This window comes from Bos indicus x Bos taurus, unplaced genomic scaffold (genome assembly GCF_003369695.1).
Source record: "Bos indicus x Bos taurus breed Angus x Brahman F1 hybrid unplaced genomic scaffold, Bos_hybrid_MaternalHap_v2.0 tig00000169_arrow_arrow_obj, whole genome shotgun sequence".
NCBI lineage: Eukaryota > Metazoa > Chordata > Mammalia > Artiodactyla > Bovidae > Bos > Bos indicus x Bos taurus.
Window position 1 is genome coordinate 108,904 of NW_020867147.1, and position 23,392 is coordinate 132,295.

General features: G+C 42.4%; 3 protein-coding genes across 3 annotated transcripts; all 3 read left to right on the plus strand.

Moving 5' to 3' along the window:
• The first annotated feature begins 1,295 nt into the window (after positions 1-1,295).
• Positions 1,296-2,327, plus strand: LOC113888602 (interferon alpha-H). The gene has a single exon (XM_027535642.1). The coding sequence runs from the start codon at positions 1,661-1,663 to the stop codon at positions 2,228-2,230; it is 570 nt and encodes a 189-aa protein (XP_027391443.1). The 5' UTR covers positions 1,296-1,660; the 3' UTR covers positions 2,231-2,327.
• A 4,032-nt stretch (positions 2,328-6,359) lies between these two features.
• On the plus strand, positions 6,360-8,445 carry LOC113888601 (interferon omega-1-like). The gene has a single exon (XM_027535640.1). It carries the CDS (start codon positions 7,783-7,785, stop codon positions 8,443-8,445), a length of 663 nt encoding a protein of 220 aa, XP_027391441.1. The 5' UTR covers positions 6,360-7,782.
• Positions 8,446-17,819: 9,374 nt separating this feature from the next.
• Positions 17,820-18,407, plus strand: LOC113888615 (interferon omega-1-like). Its single transcript, XM_027535654.1, has one exon. The coding sequence runs from the start codon at positions 17,820-17,822 to the stop codon at positions 18,405-18,407; it is 588 nt and encodes a 195-aa protein (XP_027391455.1).
• The last annotated feature ends 4,985 nt before the right edge of the window (positions 18,408-23,392 follow it).

Below are 23,392 nucleotides of genomic sequence, written 5' to 3' on the forward strand. Positions count from 1 at the left end.
GTGCATCCAGAAATGAATAAGTAAATAAATAACCACAAAATAACTTGTTGAGTGATTACACTGGGCCTGGTACAGAGGATACCACAGGAAGAAGACAGAGTTCAGTCACTACAGAGCTGATTTGCCAAAGATGGTCACATATCTCTTATTTGAAGTTTGGAACATAAGGGGACAAGACAACATAAAATCCACTGTAAAATAAAAAGAATTCAGGAGCATAGCCAAAAGTTAAATCTTCCCATGAAATAATCAATATTTACCCCATTCTGAATTAATTACAAAGATGATTTCCTTTTATTTGAAAACAATAGACTTGGATTGGAACTTGAAAGTCATTTGGGAAATTTGAAATTTAATGCAAAGGAACAGAGAGAAAGATTCACATGGATGGTGATTCCTAAATCATGCTTTCTCACTGGTGATAATGCTACTTCCATGCATGCAGACATTAGTTTTCTGGAATATGAACAAATCTTGTCATTACAATGATTAGTTATTACATGTCAAAGCTCAACCTGATACAACAAAATCTAACCCCTTAGTATTTATTTCTGTCTTTGGCCTTTCTTGTGTATCATACATAAGAGAAGCATTGAGACTGAGTTTATGGAATATAAACAAATTGTATACAAGATCAGTGGTACAACCTAAGGTGACTAGATGGTACAACCTAAGTTAACTGGAGGACTTTCCATCATTTGCTTGATCTCAAAGTCATATTGTGAGAATTTCCCTTTCTGTACTTCTGAGAAACCATTGTCCATCTCATGCATGTTGCTTATGTTTGAAGGTCAGTATGATTTGGGGTCCAGAAATTAAATAAAAATGGAAAATTTCTTTGTAAATAAAATACAAAAAATATTATCGTTTCTTACCAAAATTCTACAAAGATGGTTCAACATATCAAAGTATTAAAGAGAAAAAATGTTGATAATATCCAGATGAATATGTAGCAGGCAGTAAAACTAAAAATTATTTTCTGACATGAAGAAAATTCAATGATAAATAGTTTAAATATTAAAGAACTATTTTTAAGTTATTCAATGATTTGAGCAGCTTTGAATGACTTTTAAGTATGTCTATATCTTGGTATTATTAAAAGTATTTATGTAAATTTTATTTCAATATGTAATTGGATACATACCTACTTATAAAAGTAAACATATGACATTAAAAATCACTCTGAAAACTGAGTTTATAAAGAAAAAATAAAATTCAGTAGCTTTTAAATTTAAATTATGGCTTAAATTTTTATGTAATTCTAAACTACACTGAATACAAAGAGTAAGATTTACACCTCCTTTTTCTATGTACAGAGAAAAGATATTCACAGAGTACATAAATACATACACAGTATATCTGTGTTATCAAAATTTCACAGTGCAGGGCAATTAAGAAAAAATATCTAAAAGGCTCTGTGGGCAGAAGAAAGAAGAGCAACATGAAAAAAAAAATGATTGGGTAGTGCTGCCCTAACCCACTGGAGAGTGCAAACTGAAAAGCAAAAACAAAAGTAGAAAATAAGAGGGAACTTTCACAAAGTGGAAACCATGGGCTCCTATTTAAGACACAGGCCTGAAGGAAGGTCTTCAGAGAATCTAGAGAGCAGGTTCACAGAGTCACCCACTGCCCCAGGGCAGAAGCATCTGCAAGGTCCCCGATGGCCCCAGCCTGGTCCTTCCTCCTGGCCCTGCTGCTGCTCAGCTGCAATGCCATCTGCTCTTTGGGTTGCCACCTGCCTCACACCCACAGCCTGCCCAACAGGAGGGTCCTGACACTCCTGCGACAACTGAGGAGGGTCTCCCCTTCCTCCTGCCTGCAGGACAGAAATGACTTCGCATTCCCCCAGGAGGCGCTGGGTGGCAGCCAGTTGCAGAAGGCTCAAGCCATCTCTGTGCTCCACGAGGTGACCCAGCACACCTTCCAGCTCTTCAGCACAGAGGGCTCGGCCGCTGTGTGGGACCAGAGCCTCCTGGACAAGCTCCGAGCTGCACTGGATCAGCAGCTCACTGACCTGCAAGCCTGTCTGAGGCAGGAGGAGGGGCTGCGAGGGGCTCCCCTGCTCAAGGAGGATGCCAGCCTGGCTGTGAGGAAATACTTCCACAGACTCACTCTCTATCTGCAAGAGAAGAGACACAGCCCTTGTGCCTGGGAGGTTGTCAGAGCAGAAGTCATGAGAGCCTTCTCTTCTTCAACAAACTTGCAGGAGAAATTCAGGAGAAAGGACTGACACACACCTGGTTCAACACGGAAATGATTCTCATGGACCAACAGACCACACTTCCTCCTGCACTGCCATGTGGAAGACTCTCATTTCTGCTGTCATTGCACCCTGAAATGAATCAATATGTCAAATGATTTCTGGAATATTAAGTAACATCATGTTCTACTCTATAGGCAAAACAGATGCCAAAGCTCATCTATCTACATATTTAACTACTTGGACATTTATTTATTTATTTTAATATTTATTTAACTATTTATAAATATTTAAATTATTTTGTTGATAAAGTATTATGTATGTACACTTAGGGGAAAATGTATATTTTGTATTTAGTCAGTTTATGATTTTTCTTCCTTTATTAAATTTTTACTGTAAAAGACTTACTTTGTTTTTTCGTTAAAACAGAGCCACCAAGCCTGAATGGCAGCTTGATTAAAAATTGCATTTTATGATTCCTTGAGCCCTTTTTAGGATCTGCATGTTAGAAGTAAAAATACTCTAGCTCTAGCTATGTTTTTTGTTGCTCTGAGGACCTTGAAGGGAACATAACCACTCCAGTGCTTTTTGTAACTCTGATTTTTTTTTCAAAAAAAAGTAACCTAAAAACAACCATCAAAAAAAAAATCCATGCTTCAGGATTTGATGAATTCTTGGGAAGGATTTTCTGCCTCTTGTTGGTTGTGGAATTTTTTTCCCTGGAAAAAATTGTAGAGATGCTTGAAGACGTGGTATTCAGTTGGCGAGAGGTCAGGTGCATATCTTATCCTTACACTCAAATATCACAGTCATTCACTTCCTCCCAGTGTAGAAATCCCCAGTGTGCGCTCCTCATTCACTATGCATGAAGGTGTCTTCTCCATTCATACAGCTGTGTTCTTCTCCATTATGGTTTCTGGTTGTCAATTTCCCCTTACGATTGCAAACCACCAACTAAAAGCAGAACCTGAGTGAAAGTTCTAGATCTGTCAGACACTCTCCTATGACTTCACCTGCTCTGCCTGCCAAGCACTGCAGGTCCAGACTGTCCAGCCTCCCAGAGAAACACAGTAAATAGAGGGAACCCCGCCCCACAGTGAACAATGGTGGAGACACCAGGGGCTCCTCGGAGGATCTGCTCCTGCTAAGTCACTTCAGTCGTGTTCGACTCTGTGCAACCCCATAGACGGCAGCCCCCCAGACTCCGCCATCCATGGGATTCTCCAGGCAAGAACACTGGAGTGGGTTGCCATTTCCTTCTCCAATGCATGAAAGTGAGAAGTCAAAGTGAAGTCGCTCAGTCGTGTCCGACTCTTTGTGATCCCATGGACCGCAGCCTACCAGGCTCCTCTGTCTGTGGGATTTTCCAGGCAAGAGTACTGGAGTGGGTGCCATTGCCTTCTCCTCTGAGTGTCTACCTAGGCTAATCCATGTGCTGGTTGCACTAGGAGGAACTCACCTGGTTCAGGAATCTCATTTGAGAAAAGCCCAAAACACTGGACACTTGGAGTTGAAAGTCAGCAGCAGCTTGAGAACTTGGAAGTAGAACAGAGATGTTTAAAGTGTTCACTGGAGCAGCAGCGGGTCCTCAGGACACAGAACAACACAGATGAACTACACTGAGGCAAGTGCTTCTCCACAACATTCCTGTTCAGAGACTGAGAAGACTGAAGTGATGCTGAGAGCACAGAGACAGAGCACGAGTGCCTGGCCACCAGCTGTGTCCCCAGCACGGGTGACGTTCACAGCACAGCAGCCTGCAGAGTCCTGGAAGGCACGAGGGCCACTCCCGTCACAGCTGCAGACTTCTTTCTTCCTTAGGACCCAGCAAGTTATCACAGAGCAGGGCAAGAGGTGCCTGGGGACAATGCAATCCAGGGAAGTTCTTAAATTCCATCATGGTGTCTTTGCATCTCTGAGAGACAAACAAGATCAAACAAGATTGAATAGAAGGGGCACAGGCAGGGCTTTTAATACGTTTAGCAACAGTGGGACAGAGCTTTCCTTGTAGGACATATGTTAGTAACGTGAACACTGAAAGAATACAATTTCTCAAAGTAACAAAGATCTTTGTGGAAATTCATGTATTTAATGTAGGCAATCTTCAGGACATTGATGAATCAGTCATCTTTCTCTTCGTTCCAGCTGGGACATACAGCACTCAGTAGCTATATGTAAAGTTGGAGGGACTTTTGAAATAATTTTATTTTTTATTCATTTTTCACTGTGCTGTGTCTTCACTGCCGCCTGGACTTTCCTCTAGTTGTGGCAAAGGTGGGTCCTCTCTAGTTGTGGTGCACAGGCTTCTCACTGTGGTAGCTCCTCTTGTTGGGGAGCATAGGCTCTGGTGCACTTGGCTTCGGTAGTGGGGGTCCCGGGGTCTAGAGCACAGGGCAATAGTTGCGGCACACGGCTCAGCTGTTCTGCAGCGTGCGCATCCTCTAGGACCGCATGTGGTCCTATTGGCAGGTGGGCTCCTCACCACTGAGCCACCATGGAAGCCCCTCAGGGAACATGTAAAGTACATTGAGAGGTTTGGAAACCTTCCTGAGGATTAGGGTCCTAAACAAGTAAAAAACATTCTGATATTACTGCTAAAAATATCGTTTAATTAACAAATTATTTTCTAAATAATCTTTTCATGTCAGTTCTATAGTATTACTTAATGATGTTTAATAGGTTGAGCTAGAAATTTTTTAAAAAGATAACTATACAAGGCTTTGAGGCTTACTTCACAATTCAAGCCAGTTTCTCCCTGCCAAGGAGAAAAATGTTCACTGCTTCTGTCCAGGAAGCACACGTGCACTTCCATCTTGGTCGCACACAGGCCTCCTCAACACCCACATCTTGACCTGAAGTTGGGAAATAGAGTAGCGGTTCTTCACTGGACTCCATCAGTAGACACCAGGATGACCCAGCTGGACTGGAGGTGAGAAACACAGGTGTCTTCCTTGAGAATGAGAACAGTAGGTTACCTGAGGAGGTGTCCTGGAAGGGGTCCTTGTCAACCAAAAAAAACACACCCAAAAACATGACTCCCCAGAGTTCATTTTATTGGGAGGACTTGCTGAGGACTACAGGCCAGAGGACAGCCTCCCCCCAGCTCTGAGAAACTGCTCCACGGATGTAGAGGAGGTCAGTATGCATGCGACTGTGGTGAAGGGGTGACGTGCAGATAATCTCACACCTTGGGAGAAAGTGGCTGAGAATCAGGAGGAACAGATGTCTCTCTGAAAGATTTTAAAGCTTTTCTACCCATGAGAATTTGTAAAAATTGGGTTCATCAATTTTCTCCAGAAATTATTTAACTATCAGAAGGCCTGTTGTGTCAGTTTTCCCAGAGCACAGAGTGCCTCGTTCCTGATCTCAACCCTGAACTCCTATCAGTGCGTGTTGGAGGTCAGGGACTGCAGTGGGTAGAGACTTCATTCTGCAGAACCTGATGCGGAAAGATGTTTTCATTGTCATCCTGAAGGAGAAACGTCAGAACTCATGTGGTGAGAAACTGTTACCTGCTTTTTCTTTGTTCGCATTGGAGAAGGAAATGGCAACCCACTCCAGTGTTCTTGCCTGGAGAATCCCAGGGTCAGGGGAGCCTGGTGAGCTGCCGTCTATGAGGTCACACAGGGTCGGACACGACTGAAGCAACTTAGCAGCAGCAGCAGCAGCAAGCTCACAAGAAAGTTCAAGAGGTTTAAATACATAGAAAGTAGGGCTTACCTCTCATAGGCTTAATAAAATTATTTTACTATATTTCACTGAAGAAACCACTCATAAAAGCTTAGACTTCGAGGAGGCTTGTGTGATCGGACTTCCCCAACCAGGGATTAAAATCAGGTCACAGCAGTGAAAGTGCTGGATCCTAACCACTAGACAATGAGCAAACTCCTGCTTTACTTTTAGCTGGCAGAACAATCTACTCCCTTCCAACTACTTAATAGTGATTTTCTCTAGTTATGATTAGATCGTAATTTTGCGGACTTCAGACTACACACTGTGACCCTACAAAATAATAGGTCATGACCCTTTGGCATCTGAAATGGATTAAGGGGTCTTTGTCAACTCACTCTCCTCCTCACTTATTTCATTGGTTCCTTAATGTCATGTCCATTTGCAGCCTTCCTTTTTTTTTTTTTTTAAATTGGATTGTTCAGACAAATCAAAGCCCCCAAGGTTTGCTCTTGAATCTTTGCTATGATTGGAATAGTTCATTTCTCTAGATTTATATTTTTCTCCAGGAGTATAAGTAAGTGGGACCCTAAGAGTTAATGAGAGGATTCAGTTAAAATTCTAAAGAACTTGAAAAGTGACTAGTCCATTAGTAGCAGGCAATAAAATTCAGCGATTATTTTTAATATCATAATTACTATTATCCAGATTAAGTTCAGGATGTTTTGGAATCATTTAATTCTATTTCATTCTAGTTTTTTTCAAAGCATCTTCTCACTGCCTGAGTGGATTTATTACCTAGACAGATGCTCAGCAAGGCTGGTCTCTAAGACACTGCCAGTGAGGGTTAGTATTCCAGCAACTGGCATTCTACTTGTCCATCTCTTGTTAGGTGATGGGCTTGACTTCTTCCTTCTCTCCTGAAACTAATCCTACGTGCATTAATCAAAAGAAAAATGAGGTAGCTGATCTTGCAAAGCAAAGGACAGTCACTTGACCTGGACTTGACCTTCGTGAGCTTCTGTCAGAAGCAGCCATGGCCCAGCAATAAGCCTTTCTGTTGTTCACACTGGCCTCATGCTTCCCCTCTGCCACAGCCTCATCCCCAGCTGTGCTGCACTGAAGTTTGCTAACTCAGAAGACATCATTGTGTCGGGGAAAACCACTTCCCTTCATTCATATTCAGACATTCAGACTTAGATTAGTTTTCTTTTTGCCCACAAAACAACTGTGCAGTTTTATTTTATAGGAAAGTAGCAAAGGGAAACAACAACCAAAAAAAAAACTAAAATCTTAAATATGATAGAGCTACAGCCCCTCTGCCTTTCCTTACTTCGCTTTATTTTTCTTACCTCAACATGATTTAGAACTAGAACAGGAGCAGCAAGACAAATCCGGGCCAAAAAGTCACTAAATGAATGTAGAAACTAAGTGAAAAAGTATACTCAAGTAAAGGAAAGAAGGCTATTTCTCCCTGAACCAGTAGCCTGGTTCTCACCGTCCTTCATTCTCAGAGGGAGAAAGAGACAGAGGAACAGAGATGCCCACTGGAATCAACGGCCTGAATGAATGACTGACACTCACTAGATTCTGTGACATAAGCTTCCAGTGAGAAACACCATCACTGAATCTCCTTCCTCCAGCTCTGAAACTCTGAGCAGAAAAGTGTTGAACAGTTTAAGTAAAACTGTTGAATAATAAAAACGTTCTCATTTGATTGACACATATTTAATTGGATGGGTACATTTGAAGTTATTGGGAATAGGTAAAATTAACACTTTAAACTGATGACATTTTCTTTGATCATGTTGTGAATACATAAATGAAAATCAAAAAAGGAAGTGAAAGTGTATTACAACAATTAGAAAATGAAAATTACCATGTTCCCTATTTAATGGCCTTGCTTAGAAAGCATGGCATCAGAGAACCTACCTCAAGGTTCCACCAGACGCTGCCTCAGCCAGGCCAGTGGCCACCTCATCTTCCCCATGGCCTTCGTGCTCTCTCTACTGATGGCCCTGGTGCTGGTCAGCTATGGCCCGGGAGGATCCCTGGGCTGTGACCTGTCTCAGAACCACGTGCTGGTTGGCAGGCAGAACCTCAGGCTCCTGGGCCAAATGAGGAGACTCTCTCCTCGCTTCTGTCTGCAGGAAAGAAAACACTTCGCTTACCCCCAGGAGATGGTGGAGGGCAGCCAGCTCCAGGAGGCCCAGGCCATCTCTGTGCTCCACGAGATGCTCCAGCAGACCTTCAACCTCTTCCACACAGAGCGCTCCTCTGCTGCCTGGGACACCACCCTCCTGGAGCAGCTCCGCACTGGACTCCATCAGCAGCTGGATGACCTGGACGCCTGCCTGGGCCCGGTGACAGGAGAGGAAGACTCTGCCCTGGGAAGGATGGGCCCCACACTGGCCGTGAAGAGGTACTTCCAGGGCATCCATGTCTACCTGAAAGAGAAGGAATACAGTGACTGCGCCTGGGAAATCGTCATAGTGGAAATCATGAGATCCTTGTCCTCATCAGCCAACTTGCAAGAAAGGTTAAGAATGATGGATGGAGACCTGAACTCACCTTGACATGATTCTCACTGACTAAGATGCCACATCACCTTTGCACGCTCCCCTGAGGTCATTTCAGAAGACTCTGATTTCTGCTTTAGCCACAATGTTTCTTGAATTCAATCAATAGTACTTTCTCAGTAGCAATAAGCAAGTAGATATAAAAAGTATTCAACTGCACGGGGATCAGTCCATAAGGGATGACTGCCGTGATGTTATTTATGTTTATTTATGTATTTATTTTACCTCATCGTGTTTATATTTTCATGTAAAAACGTTTGTCTGCATTGTAATAAAATTTAGAAAATATGTTCATTTCCTTAATCTTCTAATTTGTTTTATTTATTAATTTCTTATGAAAGTAAATTTCTTTTTTCATTAAGAAGAACTAAATACTTGTTTTGTCTACATAAACCTATCGTGGAATAGCATTTGTCCATTTATACTACAGAATAGTCATATCACTTTTCAGGAAATGATTGTCAAAAGGTAGAATTCCTGGAATTCCCTGGCAGTCCAGTGGATAGGACTCCATGCTTCCAGTGTGAGAAGCTCAGGTGCCATGGATACCTGGTCAGGGAACTAAGATCCTGCAAGCTGTGGAGTGCAGCCCCCTTCACCCAAAAAAAACAGGTGGAAAGGAGTCTCTGAAACGGTGGTAGATGATTAGCCCTCAATTCACAAGTATAACTAGTTTATACCCAATCAACAGAGAATGGTTGGTGTCAGTATGTGGGGGGAGGACTCCCCTCCTCCAGAGAAGCTGCAAACATGTGGTGCTGAGTGGCTGATCCTGACCTTACTCTTCCTCCCACCTTCTCCTCAGTCCTGCTTTACTGAACAATCCGCTCCCTTACACTATATCTTCACTGCCTCCAACACAGGAGCTCTGTTCTGTGATGGTTTCTAGCCTCAAAGTTTCTGAGTGGAAATCACTGGAAGAGAGCACAAGTGAAAGGAGAGTTCTAGAAGCTTCAAAACCTTTGAATTGCAGCTCTGCTATTTAACAGCAGTGTGACCCTGCAAAATATCACAAATACTAAGGAGAAGGGAATGGCAACCCACTCCAGTATTCTTTCTTGAAAATCGCACGGACAGAGGAGCCTGGTCGGCTACAGTCCATGGGTCACAGGAGTTGGACATGACTGAACCAACTTAGCATGCATGCAGGCATGCATTCTATCTTGATCTTCTTCTCAAATATCGGGAAAATAACAGTAGCTTTTCATAGAACTACTGTTTGGATCAATAAGTCCATATTACAAGAAGCATACAAGTGTGCTTGGTCAAATAATCAGGACAGGGAGAGTCCCAGAATAGCTGCCCACAGGGAGCAGGTAGGACAGCTGGCCTGAGGCAGGGACTGAAAGGCAGCACTGGAAAGATGCTGGGTCTTTGGTAAAAATATTTAACTTGGGTGCTAGTTTCACAGTATATTCAGTGTGTGAACTCTCCTGTGCTCAAGGCTGAAGACAATTCCAATTTCTGTGTTTCAGACTTCTAGAAGTATTCTTAGGAAGTCACAGAAATTCTTTGAGAAAGAAGGATTAGTAGAAAATGCTTTGATCTACTATAAAAATGAATAATAGGGAAATCATAGAGATCTCATAGGACTGCAGAATATCACACACATTACTCATTAATAATGTTTCCTGTTCTTTAGTATGAGTAGTCCTGTGCTACTTTTTAACATATTTCTAAAATTACCTTCTCAACTTGCTGTTGGGTTTCAGTCTTTCAGCAGCAAAGCAGAGGCAGGAAGAAAAGAACAAGGGCCATGCAGGGTGAGGCTCTGCTCTCCAACCCTGAGCTGTCCTGGGTTTGATCCCAGTTGTTTTCCGTGAAGACTTCAGTCCCTAAGTGCCGGCAGTGTCACCTCTTAGAGTCGGTCCTTCTCAGAAATCAGTGCCTTTGAGGAGAGACTGCTACAAGTGTATGCAGATGTCTTATACACAAGCGAGAGTCTTTCTCTGAACACGGGGCCATGAAGTCAATTTTATTGGTCAAAATACATAAACCTTGCACATGCACACTGCCAACTGTCCATGACAACAATGGCTACATGAATCCACATTCAAGACCATATAAGCTCTTATATGTTCTCACTCATTGACCAAAAGAGGATCTTATCATCCTTTTCAATTTTGCCAATCTGACTGGTGACACATGGCATCTAGCAGCAACCATTAGTTTTCCTTTTCCTAATTGATGGCGGTTGTCATCAGTCATACTCCAGCTTTCTCGTCCACCTCTTGGAATTGGTTCGGGAGAACTCTGAAAGAAAAACAATCTGCAGGCAAAGGAGAAATATACTGGAAGGAACTGGAGCCCCAGCATCACAGAGTAGAGCTGAGAAGAGCTGTGGAGTTGAGACTTTAGTTTTAAGACCAGTGCGCTAGAGCAGGTGACATCCCTTCCCCATCATATCCACTGGAAATGCAGATTTCTTCTGTGAATTTCTGATCCATACACAATGCACCCACTGTTCTTGCATTGTCACTTTACTCATGTAAAGGACTTCATGATTCATTTTTGTTCAAACTCCGTGATCTCCAGCTAGAAGACACACAGATTGCAAGGTCCTCAACCAGATCCCTGACTCCACACTCACACTGCACTCCTGCCATCTGGCTGGTATCCAGTCTGAGTTTCATGTGTGACAAAGACACTTGTGATTTTCCTGTGTTCAGGGCCTAGAACTGTTTTCTGTTCAAACTCATGAACTAGGTCATGACCTGCTCTAGTTTTCAGGGCTTTAAAAATCTGTCTTGATGGTGATGCCTTCCGAAGATGCATGCTGCAATTATATACCCAACTGCCTATTTCACAGTTGGTACCTACTGAGCACACAGTACGCTGAAATCAAAAGCATTTTGACTTCAGGTTTTTCAGCAACTTACCCATATGATTTGACATTTTGAAAAAGTTAATGAAACTCTCCAATGAAAAACTGACTACATAAAAAAATGAATGTGTAATAGATGATCCTTGGTTAACACACATGAGAGGAAAAAGGAATTTGTAAGTTGAGATTGGTTATTTAAGGTAGTTACTGGGTCATAATTTGTCAAATATGGCATTCCCTCAGTGAAGAGAGATATATACAAAGTAGCAATTTTGAAAACATTACAGATGATTTTGCTTCCATTAAAGCCAGGAACTTAAAAGTACTGTTGTGGCATAAGAAAATATTTCAACTTGATGTGAGTTTAATACATATATTTTAAAAGATTTTTCAGACAACATTACAGGAGAAATTTACCTTTTATATTAATATTGAATGAAATAATTTTCTCTTTCCCTTGGGGCTCCTTTAAGTCTCAGTCTTGTCCCCAAGTCTTCCTTCCCACTGGAGGGTCGCAATATCGAGTAGATTTCTGTCCGGATTGTAGACGCCTTTCCTGTTGTCCCTGAATTAGCCCCTTTCCCCAGAAACAGTCCTGAATCTGAAAACATACCACAACATGCTCTGATTTTCAGCCATCTGCTGCTGCTGCTAAGTCGCTTCAGTCATGTCCGACTCTTCGCGACCCCATGGACTGCAGCCTACCAGGCTCCTCCGTCCATGGGATTTTCCAGGCAAGAGTACTGGAGTGGGTTGCCACTGGATTTCCAGCCATCAATCGCAGCATAAACCGGCACCGGTGTGTTAAATCGCTCTGGGTAAAGTCTCCTCCCAGGAAGGGGAGGGTGGATACAAGGGCAGGTGCAGAAATTAAAGGCTCTGAGAGAGGCGGCGGCAAAGCTCCCCTGGGCAGTCCGGCCCGAAAAAGAAGTTTCCTTTCTGCTTGCGGGGCCCCACGCGCTCCCTGCGCCCCGGCGGCGCCTCGCCCGGGTCGCGGCTCCTGCCAAGGGCGACCCCCGAGTTCTCCCCGTGGTTCCGCCGACCGACTTGGCCGCTCTGTACCTCGAGGCGGGTTCAGCTGAGTTTGCGGCGCCGGTCTGTCAGTTACTGAGAGATCGGGCGCCCCCTCCCGGCCGTTTGGGCACGGCAAAAGGAGCTTGGAGGGCTGCTTAGCTTAGTGCAGGACCTGAGCTGTTTCACTGAGGCCCAGGGGAAGTGCTGAGTTTCTGGACTCCTGTTTCCCTGCTGATGGCCATGGGGATGTTCTGCTCCATCCCTCACAATTTACCCGTTAGCATACGTCGTCTTCTATTCTTCCAGTCATTTCCCATATTCGAGTAATTTGGTAGCATTAAGTATGTTTTACCTATATCCACAAGTACCATCAGCTTGGGGTTTTCTACAGAGGATTCACTGAAATGTTTGTAATCCAATCTGAGCAGGGGTCATAACTCTCAAGGATCTTGTCCATCATGTATTTCAATTTTATGGTGAGGATCACTTAACAATGTATGAGTCATCTTGGACACTTAAATACGATTGTTTTAGAATTATTTTAGAATTATTAATTTTGTCAAACACAGTTAGACTCTCAGTAATAACTACCACTTGATAATTTCATTTTGCTTCTTACACAAAATAATCAGGATACTTTGTAAGTCATTCAGCTTATCGAGAATTTGGAGGGAGACGTTAATGGAAATAAGAGATTTGTAACATTGAGGTATGAAACAACAAAGGGACATCTTGTGTTAGAAGTAAAAGAGGGAAATAAGTGAGAGTTCAGTACATGCAGCATGCTCAGGGGTTTATGCTGTGGATAGAGAGTTTGGAATCTGACATATTAGGTTTTGAAATCTGGATTTGCAAATTCATTATTAGATTATTTCATTCAAATAAAGTCCTAGCAGGGGGCTCTTGGAAAGGAGAATATTAACTCAGTTTCACTATGTTGGAAGGATTAAGTGAGTCCCTTCAGAGGCTAAGGAATTTGTCGCTGTTGTCACTGTCATTTCTGATGAACACTGATAGTCTGTGGAATTTGTCTGGTGAAAGTGTTAGTCGCTCAGTCGAGTCCGACTCTCTGTGACCCCATGAACTGTAGCCTGTCAGGCTCCTCTGCCCGTGGAATTCTCCAAGCAAGAATACTGGAGTGGGTTACCATTTCCTTTTCCAGGGGATCTTCCTGACTCGGGGATTGAACCTTGGTCTCCTGCATTGCAGGCGGATTCTTTACCATCTGAGCCACCAGGGAAGCCTGGTAGGTCCTTGGTAATTAGGTTCACAGTATAACATTTATAACATTTATTTAGTAAACAATTCAGGATGGATGTGCCATAAAAAGTGAGGGTAGCATCAGGGAATATATTCTTTCTCCTCAAATAAATATCAAGAATGAAATAGATCCTAATGAATCCTTGCCATAAACACTATACCGTGGTATCTTCTTATTACCATGTTACAGACTGAATGTGTGTGTGTTCCCCAAATTCATATATTGAAACCCTACCCCTCGAGACTCCCTGATGGTCCAGTGGCCAGGACTCCATGCTCCCATAGCAGGAAGCCTGAGTTGGATCTCTGGTCAGGGAACTAGATCCTGCATGTGGCAAGCAGGATTTCCCATGGCCCAAGTAAAGATCCCGCATGAAGCAAAGAAGATCCAAGATCCAGCATGCTTCAGATAACACCTGGCCCAGCCAAATAAGCACATAAAATAAATATTTTTAAAATTCTTAAAAAACCTGTAGAAACCCAACCCATCAATGTGATCATATCACAAACTGGAATATTAGGGAGATCATTAGGGTTAGCAATCAATAAAATTCAGCTATTACTTTTAATATCATAATTTTACTGTTACCCAGATTAAGATCAGGATCTTTTGGAATCATTTCATTCCCTGTCATTCTAGTTTTTTCAAAGCATCTTCTCATTACCCAAGTGGATTTATTAACTACACAGATGCCAGGCAAGGCTGGTCTCCTAAACCCTGCCAGAAAGGGTTTGTGTTCTAGCAACTGGGGTTCTGATTGCCCGTCTCTCTTCCATCTCCGCTTATACTGATCACATGTGGATTAAAGGAAAGGAAAATCAGCTAGCTGGTCTTACAAAGCTGAAGGCAGTCAACTGACCCAGGACTTGGCCTTCATTGAGCTTCTGTCCTGTCCCAGTCTTTCTGTTGTTCATACCGGCTTCATCCTTCCCCTCTGCCACAGCCACTCCCCAGCTGTGCTGCACTGCAGTTTGCTAACTCAGAATAATACATCATTACGTCAGGGGAAAACCACTTCCCTTCTTTCATACTCAGGACATTGAGACTTACCCTTGTTTTCTTCTTGCCCACAAAACAACTGTGGAATTTTACTTTCTAGGAAAGTTGCAAAGAGAAACAAAAACAAATCCAACATCTTGAAAGTGGAAGAGATGCAGCCTCTCTGGCTCTCTTTACTTCCCTTTCTTGTTCTCATCTCATCATGAAATACAACCAGAGCAGAGGCAGGAATACCAACATTGTCCAATAAATCACTAAGTGTATATAAAAAGTTTAAATGAAAAATTACACTCAAGTAAAGGAAAGAAGGCTATTTCTCCTGATCTAGTACCCTTGGTCTCACTGCCCTGCAATCTCAGAGGAGACAGAAACAGGGAACAGAGATGCCCAGTAGAATCAACTGCCTGAATTAATGACTGAAACTCATTAGATTCTGTGACATAAGCTTCCAATAAGAGACAATGTCATCACTGAATCTCCTTCCTCCAGCTCAGAAACTCTGAGCAGAACAAGTGTTGAAGAGTTAAGTAAAAGAATTGAATAATAAAACCTATACTTGGCAAAGTAAATATTATTTAACTACTGAAAGTAAAATAATTGCAGTTGGAAACTCCTGCAACAACTTGCACAAAGACACTTTTGCTCTCAGCATCTGAGCACTGCTGACACTTTAGACACCTGGGGAAACGGGTCAGGAGAAGAAGAGGTCACCACTGAGAACTAGGGTCCTTCACATAAAAACTCCAGGGGAGAGGTTGGGGTTTTGGGAAGACAATTTATTTTCTCAATATATCAATAAGCCCTCCACAGAAAGGAGATTTTCGAGTCCTCAGGACGTGCTGAGCCTGTCCTCAGGGAGGGAGTCCAGCATGTGAACAAGAGGACTCAGTCACTCCAGAGGACAGGGGGTGGCTCCTTGTGATCTCTCCCTGTGAGTGAGGTGCTGCTGGGAAAAACAATAATCCTGGATTTACAGTCTCCTCACCCATGTTCCCTGAGTAGAACCAGGATTCTGGTGGGGGTATTGGCCCATCTGTGGAGGACGACAGGTCTCCAGCAAGAAAATGGTGGAAAGAAAGGGTGATGTTTGTAATGGTCCTGCCCTCACGGTTCCCTGAAGGGCAGGGATCTGCAAGAACGTGTTCTAGAAGTAAGAGAAATGTGGGAGGAGTTCAAGGACTGATAATAATCAGCCTCTTCTATGAATCAAACACTAAAGAAAACTCATCATTTGTTTCCAAGAGCTTAACTTCCAGAATGATCTGGTAAATCCCTTATAAATATGAAAACCATAGAGCTGACAGAGCCTGGCTTCCTATGGAACCTAAGAGGGAAAAATGGAGCCTAAGAGCAAGCCAAAAATGTGTTAATGGATGAGAGGAGAGCAACATTTATGCATGAAAGATAAAGGGTAATAACGTGTGTAATTACAAATGTCCATCAATTCTGACTTAAAAGAAAAACCTTTCTCATTTGATTTAAAAATATCTATTTGGATGGGCACATCTGAAGTCACTGCTGCTGCTAAGTCACTTCAGTCGTGTCCGACTCTGTGTGACCCCTTAGACAGCACCCCACCAGGCTCCGCCGTCCCTGGGATTCTCCAGGCAAGGACACTGGAGTGGGTTGCCATTTCCTTCTCCAATGCATGAAAGTGAAAAGTGAAAGGGAAGTACCTCAGAAAAAGGCAAAATTAATAGTCTAGAAGGAAGAAAATTTGACTGTATTGAGAATACATAACAAAAAACCAACAAAGGAAGTAAAAGTTTATAGAAATGATTAGAAAATGAAAACTACCATGTTCCCTATTTAATGGCCTTGCTTAGAAAGCATGGCATCAGAGAACCTACCTCAAGGTTCTGCCGGGAGCCAGCATATTGCATATTGAGTGCAGCACTTTCCACAGCATCATCTTTCAGGATCTGGAATAGCTCAACTAGAATTCTATCACTGCCGGGAGCCAGCGTGAGGAGCTCCACCCATGACAAAGGTCACAAGGAAGGAGGCTCAGCATATGCAAAGGTGGGATTGAGCCTCAGGAGTCCCCCTGGAAATTTTCGAGCATCTACCCCCAAAACCAGAGTCTGCCTACTTTCTGCTTTGTGCTTTCACCTACACCTCTGACTTTATGGGGGGCTGTGCCCCACTACCTCTCTCTGAAAAAAGAGTTAGCTTACAGCTCCAGTTAATAATTCCTGGGTGTGACAGTGTTTCAACCTACAAACTCCTTTGGAAATCCTCTAGCCTGCCTGAATAGGTTTTTTCGGCCACATGTGATTGTTCAGAGCCTCCCAACTGTGAGAGGGAGGAGATGTTCTAAACTGTCTAAACACAGATTCTTTTGAGTAGTTAAAAGATTGATTAGAAATTGTATTGGTGAAGGGTTTTTCACTTATTGAGCCAATGTTTGCTGCTAAGGCTCCATACCCCTTACCTACTGTGTCCTTGGCAGTGTATTGATTGATATAATGGGTGTATAGAAATGTAAGTAGTAGCTCAATGTTTGTAACCTTGGACCTTTGAGTTAATTCTTTTCTTGATTGAGCCCACCTCACCTTTGCCCTATAGGAATGCAGCTTTGTCCAGTGCTTTTTTGGAGGCTTGTGCCTGACTTTGGAATAATCACCTTTAGAGAAAAATAAGTTCCTTAAAATGTTAACAGGCCTCCTGGCCAGAAGATGATGTAAATCACCTGAACTTTTGCATATGATAAGTTTGAAAGCCTGGCTTCAATTAGGACCAGGAACTGCTGTCCTTGTATGACTCTACCCCTTCCCCCATTATCCTCTATGCATAACTTAAGGTATAAAAACTACTTTGGAAAATAAAGTGCGGGCCTTGTTCACCAAAACTTGGTCTCCCCATGTCTGTCTCTCTCTCAAATTCTGGCTGAGTCTCCATCTGGAGCACGGAACCCGCCATGCTTGCTAATTATGCCTGGGCTTCTAAGATCCGACTGAGGAGGCCTCAGTGTCTCCTCTCCTTCGGGAGAACGGAAGGACGCCTGCGGCCTACGTCAGTGGTGCAAACTTCTTGTCTTGAAGTTTTATTGGTCTCCCGCATAAACCAAGCTACTCAGCCTCTTTTCTCCACTGAATTTTCCTACTGAGCTATCCTCATCCTATTACTCTTTATATCTTTGATAAAATATTTAAATAAATAGGTCACCGGCACCGTCCCCGCTTCGAATACCCTGGATCAGCCGGGGCTGGTCCCCGGCAAGGTTCCACCAGACACCGTCTCAGCCAGGCCAGCCACAGCTTCATCTTCCCCATGGCCTTCATGCTCTCTGTATTGATGGCCCTGGTGCTGGTCAGCTACGGCCCGGGAGGATCCCTGGGCTGTGACCTGTCTCAGAACCACGTGCTGGTTGGCAGGCAGAACCTCAGGCTCCTGGACCAAATGAAGAGACTCTCCCCTCGCTTCTGTCTGCAGGAAAGAAAAGACTTCGCTTTCCCTCAGGAGATGGTGGAGGGTGGCCAGCTCCAGGAGGCCCAGGCCTTCTCTGTGCTCCACGAGATGCTCCAGCAGAGCTTCAACCTCTTCCACACAGAGCGCTCCTCTGCTGCCTGGGACACCACCCTCCTGGAGCAGCTCCGCACTGGACTCCATCGGCAGCTGGATGACCTGGACGCCTGCCTGGGGCAGGTGATGGGAGAGGAAGACTCTGCACTGGGAAGGACGGGCCCCACACTGGCCGTGAAGAGGTACTTCCAGGGAATCCATGTCTACCTGAAAGAGAAGGCATACAGCGACTGCGCCTGGGAAATCGTCATAGTGGAAATCATGAGATCCTTGTCTTCATCAATCAACTTGCAAGAAAGGTTAAGAATGATAGATGGAGACCTGAACTCACCTTGACATGACTGTCACTGATTAAGATGCCACATCATCCTTATTTACTCACCTGGGGTCATTTCAGAAGACTCTGAATTCTCCTTTAGCCACCAAATTTATTGAATTAACTCAGCCAATACATGTCAGTAATAATAAGCAATTAGATACAAAAGTAATCATGTGAAGGTGTATCAATCCATAAGCAATGATTGCCCTGATGTTATTTATTTATTCTTTATTTAGTTAATGTAATATTTTATCTCATCATATTTATACTTTCATATAAAAGATGTGTATGTTTACTTTGTATTAAAATTTAGAAAATATATTTCCCTGTTTCATTAAAACTGTTATTTTTTTATTTATTAAATAGTTATCAAGATAAATTTCTTGTTTATATTTTGAAAACCTAAATCCTTATTTTCTCTGCATACACCTATCACAAAATAGTATTTGTTCACTTTATTCTGTGGAACATTTCTATTATTTTCTAGGAAATGTTTGTCAAAAGGTGGAATTCTGAGAATTTTCTGTGGGTGCAGTTGTTAGGACTCTGAGTTTTTCCTTCAGGGAGCCTTGGTTGAGGAACTTATATCCTATAAGCTGTGGAGGGTGCCAAAAAAAACAATTTAGAAAGGAAATTATGAAATTGTAGAAAATGGTTAGTCTTGCTGTCATAGGCATAACTAATTTATACCCACTCATTAAAGAATGGTTGATATACATATCTGAGGGAAGCAGTCACCTCCTGCAGGAAAGCTGATGACGTACGGTATTGACTGGCTGCTCCTGACTCCTATTACTCTGCCTCCCTTCTCCTCAGTAGTGCCTTACTGAGCAATTCACTCCCTTACACAATACCTTCACTGCCTCCACACTGGAGCTCTGTTCTGTGCTGGTTTCTAGCTGCATGGTGTAGTCAGAGTGGAAGCCACAGGAAGAGAGTCCAAGTAAAAGGAGTGTTCTAGAAATTTCAAAACCTCTGAATCCCAGCTCTGCTGTTTACCAACAGTGTGACCCTGAAAAATCTCACAAACACAACAGGTCAGTTTCCTCATCTTTAATACGGGGACAATAAGAGTAGTTTTCATACAATTACTGCTTGGATTCAATGAGTCCATATCACACAAGAGGCATCAAGCGCTCCTGGCAGAAATCATCAGGACCGTGAGAATCACAGAGTGGCTGCCCTCAGGGAGGAGACAGGATAGCCGCCCTGAGACAGAGACTGGAGGGCAGCATGGAAAGGTACTGGCCCCTGACAAAGGAATTTTCTTTTCCACTTGGGTGCTAGTTTCACAGTGCTCTCAGTGTGAGAACGTTCCTTTGCTGTATGCTGAAGAGCATTCCAATTTCTGGGTTTCATACTTCTAAAAGCATTGCTATGAGTTCATAAAAAACTCTTTGAAAGATGAATTGGTAGAAAATGCTTGATCTAACATAAATACGATACTAGGGAAAGAATAGAGATCGCATATCAGTACAGATAATCAAACACAAGCAGAGGCAGGAAGGAAAGAGCAGGGGCTGTGAAGTGTGTGGTTCTGCTCTCCAGTTCTGGGCTGTCCCAGGTTGGATCCTAGTTCTCCTTTCCATAAAATCCCTTGTCCATACTTGCTGGCAATGTCACCTCCTGGAGCCTCTGTTCTGCTACTGAAAGAACAAAACCCAACAAATGGTTCAGAAGCCAGTTTTACCTCTTTTCATACTAAAGAAGTGAGAAACATGATTAATGAATGAAGTGCTTGATTTTCGGCAACCTCCAAGGAGACTCACACCAAGGGTCACCTTCCAGGATTGCTGCTGCTAGTACCCTTGTCCCCAGGGCAAGCCATTGCTGACCCACACTTCCATAGGAGACTCCAACCTTAGGAGGTGGGTCTGGTTCAGTCTCCTGTGGGGTCACTGCTCCCTTCCCCTGGGTCTTGGTGCATGCAAGATTATGTTTGTCCCCTGCAAGAAGAGTCTCTCCCACAGTCCTGTGGAAGTCCTGTAATCAAATCCCACTGGTGTTCAGAGTCAGATTGCCTGGGGATTCCCACTCCCTTTGCAGGCTTGCAAGCATGGCATGAGGCTCAGAACCTTCACACCAGTGGGAGAACTTTTCTGGTATTATTGTTTTCCAGTTTGTTGGTTTCCCATCTGGCAGAGATGGGATTTATTTTTATTGTGCTTGAGCGCCTCCTGCATCTCATTGTAGTTTCTTCTTTGTGTCTGGACATGGGACATCCTTTTTCGGCGGCTCCAGAGTCCTTCTCTGGATGGTTGTTCAACAGCTAGTTGTGATTCCAGTGCTCTTGCAGGAGACGAGTGCATGTCCTTCTACTCTGCCATCTTGAACCAGAAGCTAAGCCAAAACTTTGATATTTGACCATTTGAAATATGCTGAACTATCTCATTCACACCCACCATATATTTATTCACCACCACGGACGTATGTGTGGCTAAGATTTGAACAGGGCGTTAAAACTGGAAATAGGTATGTTGTCTGTCTTCAAACAGAATGATTTTCTAAGAAAGATTTTAAAAATCAATATGTCAATCTGCTGCACAGAAAACATTTTTATTGAGGTATATCCAAGTTCCTGCAGTAACAAGGGTTTATTTATAAAAATTGATCAACAAGGATCCCACCAATTTATACATTTCATTTACCATATTTCAACTTTTATTATTTTAAGAATTTCCTATAATCTGTACTTTTCAAGATCAAAGTCTTTCTTTTCATTTTAAACACCCCTCTTCCACACACATCCTCCATCAGGACCTTCTAACTGAGAGTCACTTAAATGGGGAGGAATTGAATCCCCAGAGCAGGAGCAAGTCTCCATTTCTTATTCCGACCCAGCATCCTGCACAATGGTAGGATACTACTGGTCCTCAGGGTTGTCAATAAATTATAAGTGTAATAATGATAATAATAATAATGATAAGCTTAAAAGAGTTTTACCAGTTAAACTGTTGAAAATAAAAATCTTGCTGCATTTTTTTGTTTTTATTTTTTGTGGGTTACTCTTGTTTTCTCAGGTGACCAGTATATTTGTTATCTGGGCACATCTTTAGTTTTCCCTCAATTTCCTGCATCATTTCGTCCAGTCAATTTTTCTGTCCTATGCTACTGTTTTCTCAGCTTTAAAATAAGGATATGGGAGTGGATATGTGTGTACTTATAGCTGGTTTACTTGTTGTACAGCAGAAATCAACACAACATTGTAAAGCAATTATTCTCCAATTAAAAACAAAATAGGGATAATGAGACTACTGTACTCCATTCAATATACCATCTCATGTTCTGTACTCTATATGATGTTAATATAACAACTTACAAAATTAACTTAAATGAGTAGATTATATAAAGCATCAGGGCCACATTAAACATGTGAGAGTTGTTACTGTGACAACAGTGTATATAAAGGTGTATACAAAGGTTTCGCCATTATTTCATGTCTACCCTAAAGATGATTATGCCTTATCTGTGCCTTGCTCAACTCTAATTTTTAATGCAAAAATTCTACCTCTGCAACTTAGAATAAGTTAATCTTTTCTAGTATTGTACAAAACATATCTATACATTTTGAAATTTTACTAGCAAATAAAATAATCACAGGAGTGTACCAAGCACACCGCGATGTTTAGTGGGCATCAAATCAATATGCAATCAGTGCATTTGGCATATAAGATGCTTATTAGGTAGGAAATGGTATGTTAAGTGTAAACCTACATTATGCTGAAATAAAAAACATCTTGATTGTGAATTTTAAAGCACTTATCTGTATGAAATGACATTTTAAAAAAGTTAATAAAACTCTCCAATGCAAAACTATGTATAAATTTGAAAGCTTAACATAAGATCCTTAGTTAAAGGAAATGAAAAGAAAAAAAGATTTTGAAAATTGAGATTAATTATTTAAGGTATCTACTGGGTCATAAGTTTCTCAAATATGGCTTTCGCTCAGTTGAACTGAGATGAACAAAGAAGTAATTTTGAAAACATTACAGATGATTTTGCTTCCACTGAAGCAAGGAACTTAAAGTTTTGTTTTGGCATAAGGAATATTTAGATTTGGTGTGAGTTTCAGACTTCTTTATACATTTAAAAATATTTTCAACTACTTGAACGTTGCAGGAGAAATTAACCATTTATATTAAATAAAATCATTTTCCCTTTCCCCAGGGGCTCCTGTAAGTCTCAGTCTTGTTCTCAAGTCTTTCCACTGGATGGTCCCAATATCTAGATTACTGTCCAGAATGCATGTTGACGTCCATTAATGGACCGGAACCTGGTGGTCCGGAGTCGACCGATAAGAAAGTAAAGGAGAGAGAAAGAGGCTGATATTCCTTGGTTTACACAGAAAGCCAATAAAGTCCCTGACGCGGGGCTTGCTCTCATCACAGAGGCCTCAGGCGCCCTCTCCATGGGGTGAAGGCACAAAGCGCCTTCTCGAGAGGGTCTTAGAAGCCCGGGCAGACAAGTGAACTCAGAGAGCCTCTGCGCTCCAAAGAAATAGTCTGGGAGAGAGAGAGAGAAAGCAAGACATGGGGAGCAAAGCTCTAATGGATCAAGGATGTTTTATTCAACGTTGTGTAGGTATTTATACCATCTTACAAGATAGCTATTTTCAGCAGACATAAAAATCAAAACTTACAAGGAAACATGAGGTCATCCATATGAAAGAGAGAGGGTTGTAAATAACCACTTTTACCATACGGTTCATAAAAAGGAAGAGGGTACTTATCACGGAGTAGAAAAACTAACTAAGGAAATGCCTGGATTCCTCGGCCCCCAGAAGAGGCTTGCCTCTCCACTAAATTCCTGAATATTCAGGAAATAACAAGGAACAGAGAATTCCTGACAGATCCAAAACAGCACACATGAAGCCTCCTGTTAAATGCGTTCTGACAAATGTAGATGCCTTTCCTCTTTCCCCTTTCCCCCAATTAGTCTTTTCCCCCAGAAACAACCTGAAATCTGAAAACATTCCACAATATGCTCAGATTTCCAGCCATCA

Bases quoted from the DNA above. Each gene is read 5' to 3' on its own strand.
- LOC113888602 (XM_027535642.1), top strand. From the start codon at position 1,661: ATGGCCCCAGCCTGGTCCTTCCTCCTGGCCCTGCTGCTGCTCAGCTGC.
- LOC113888601 (XM_027535640.1), top strand. From the start codon at position 7,783: ATGGCATCAGAGAACCTACCTCAAGGTTCCACCAGACGCTGCCTCAGC.
- LOC113888615 (XM_027535654.1), top strand. From the start codon at position 17,820: ATGGCCTTCATGCTCTCTGTATTGATGGCCCTGGTGCTGGTCAGCTAC.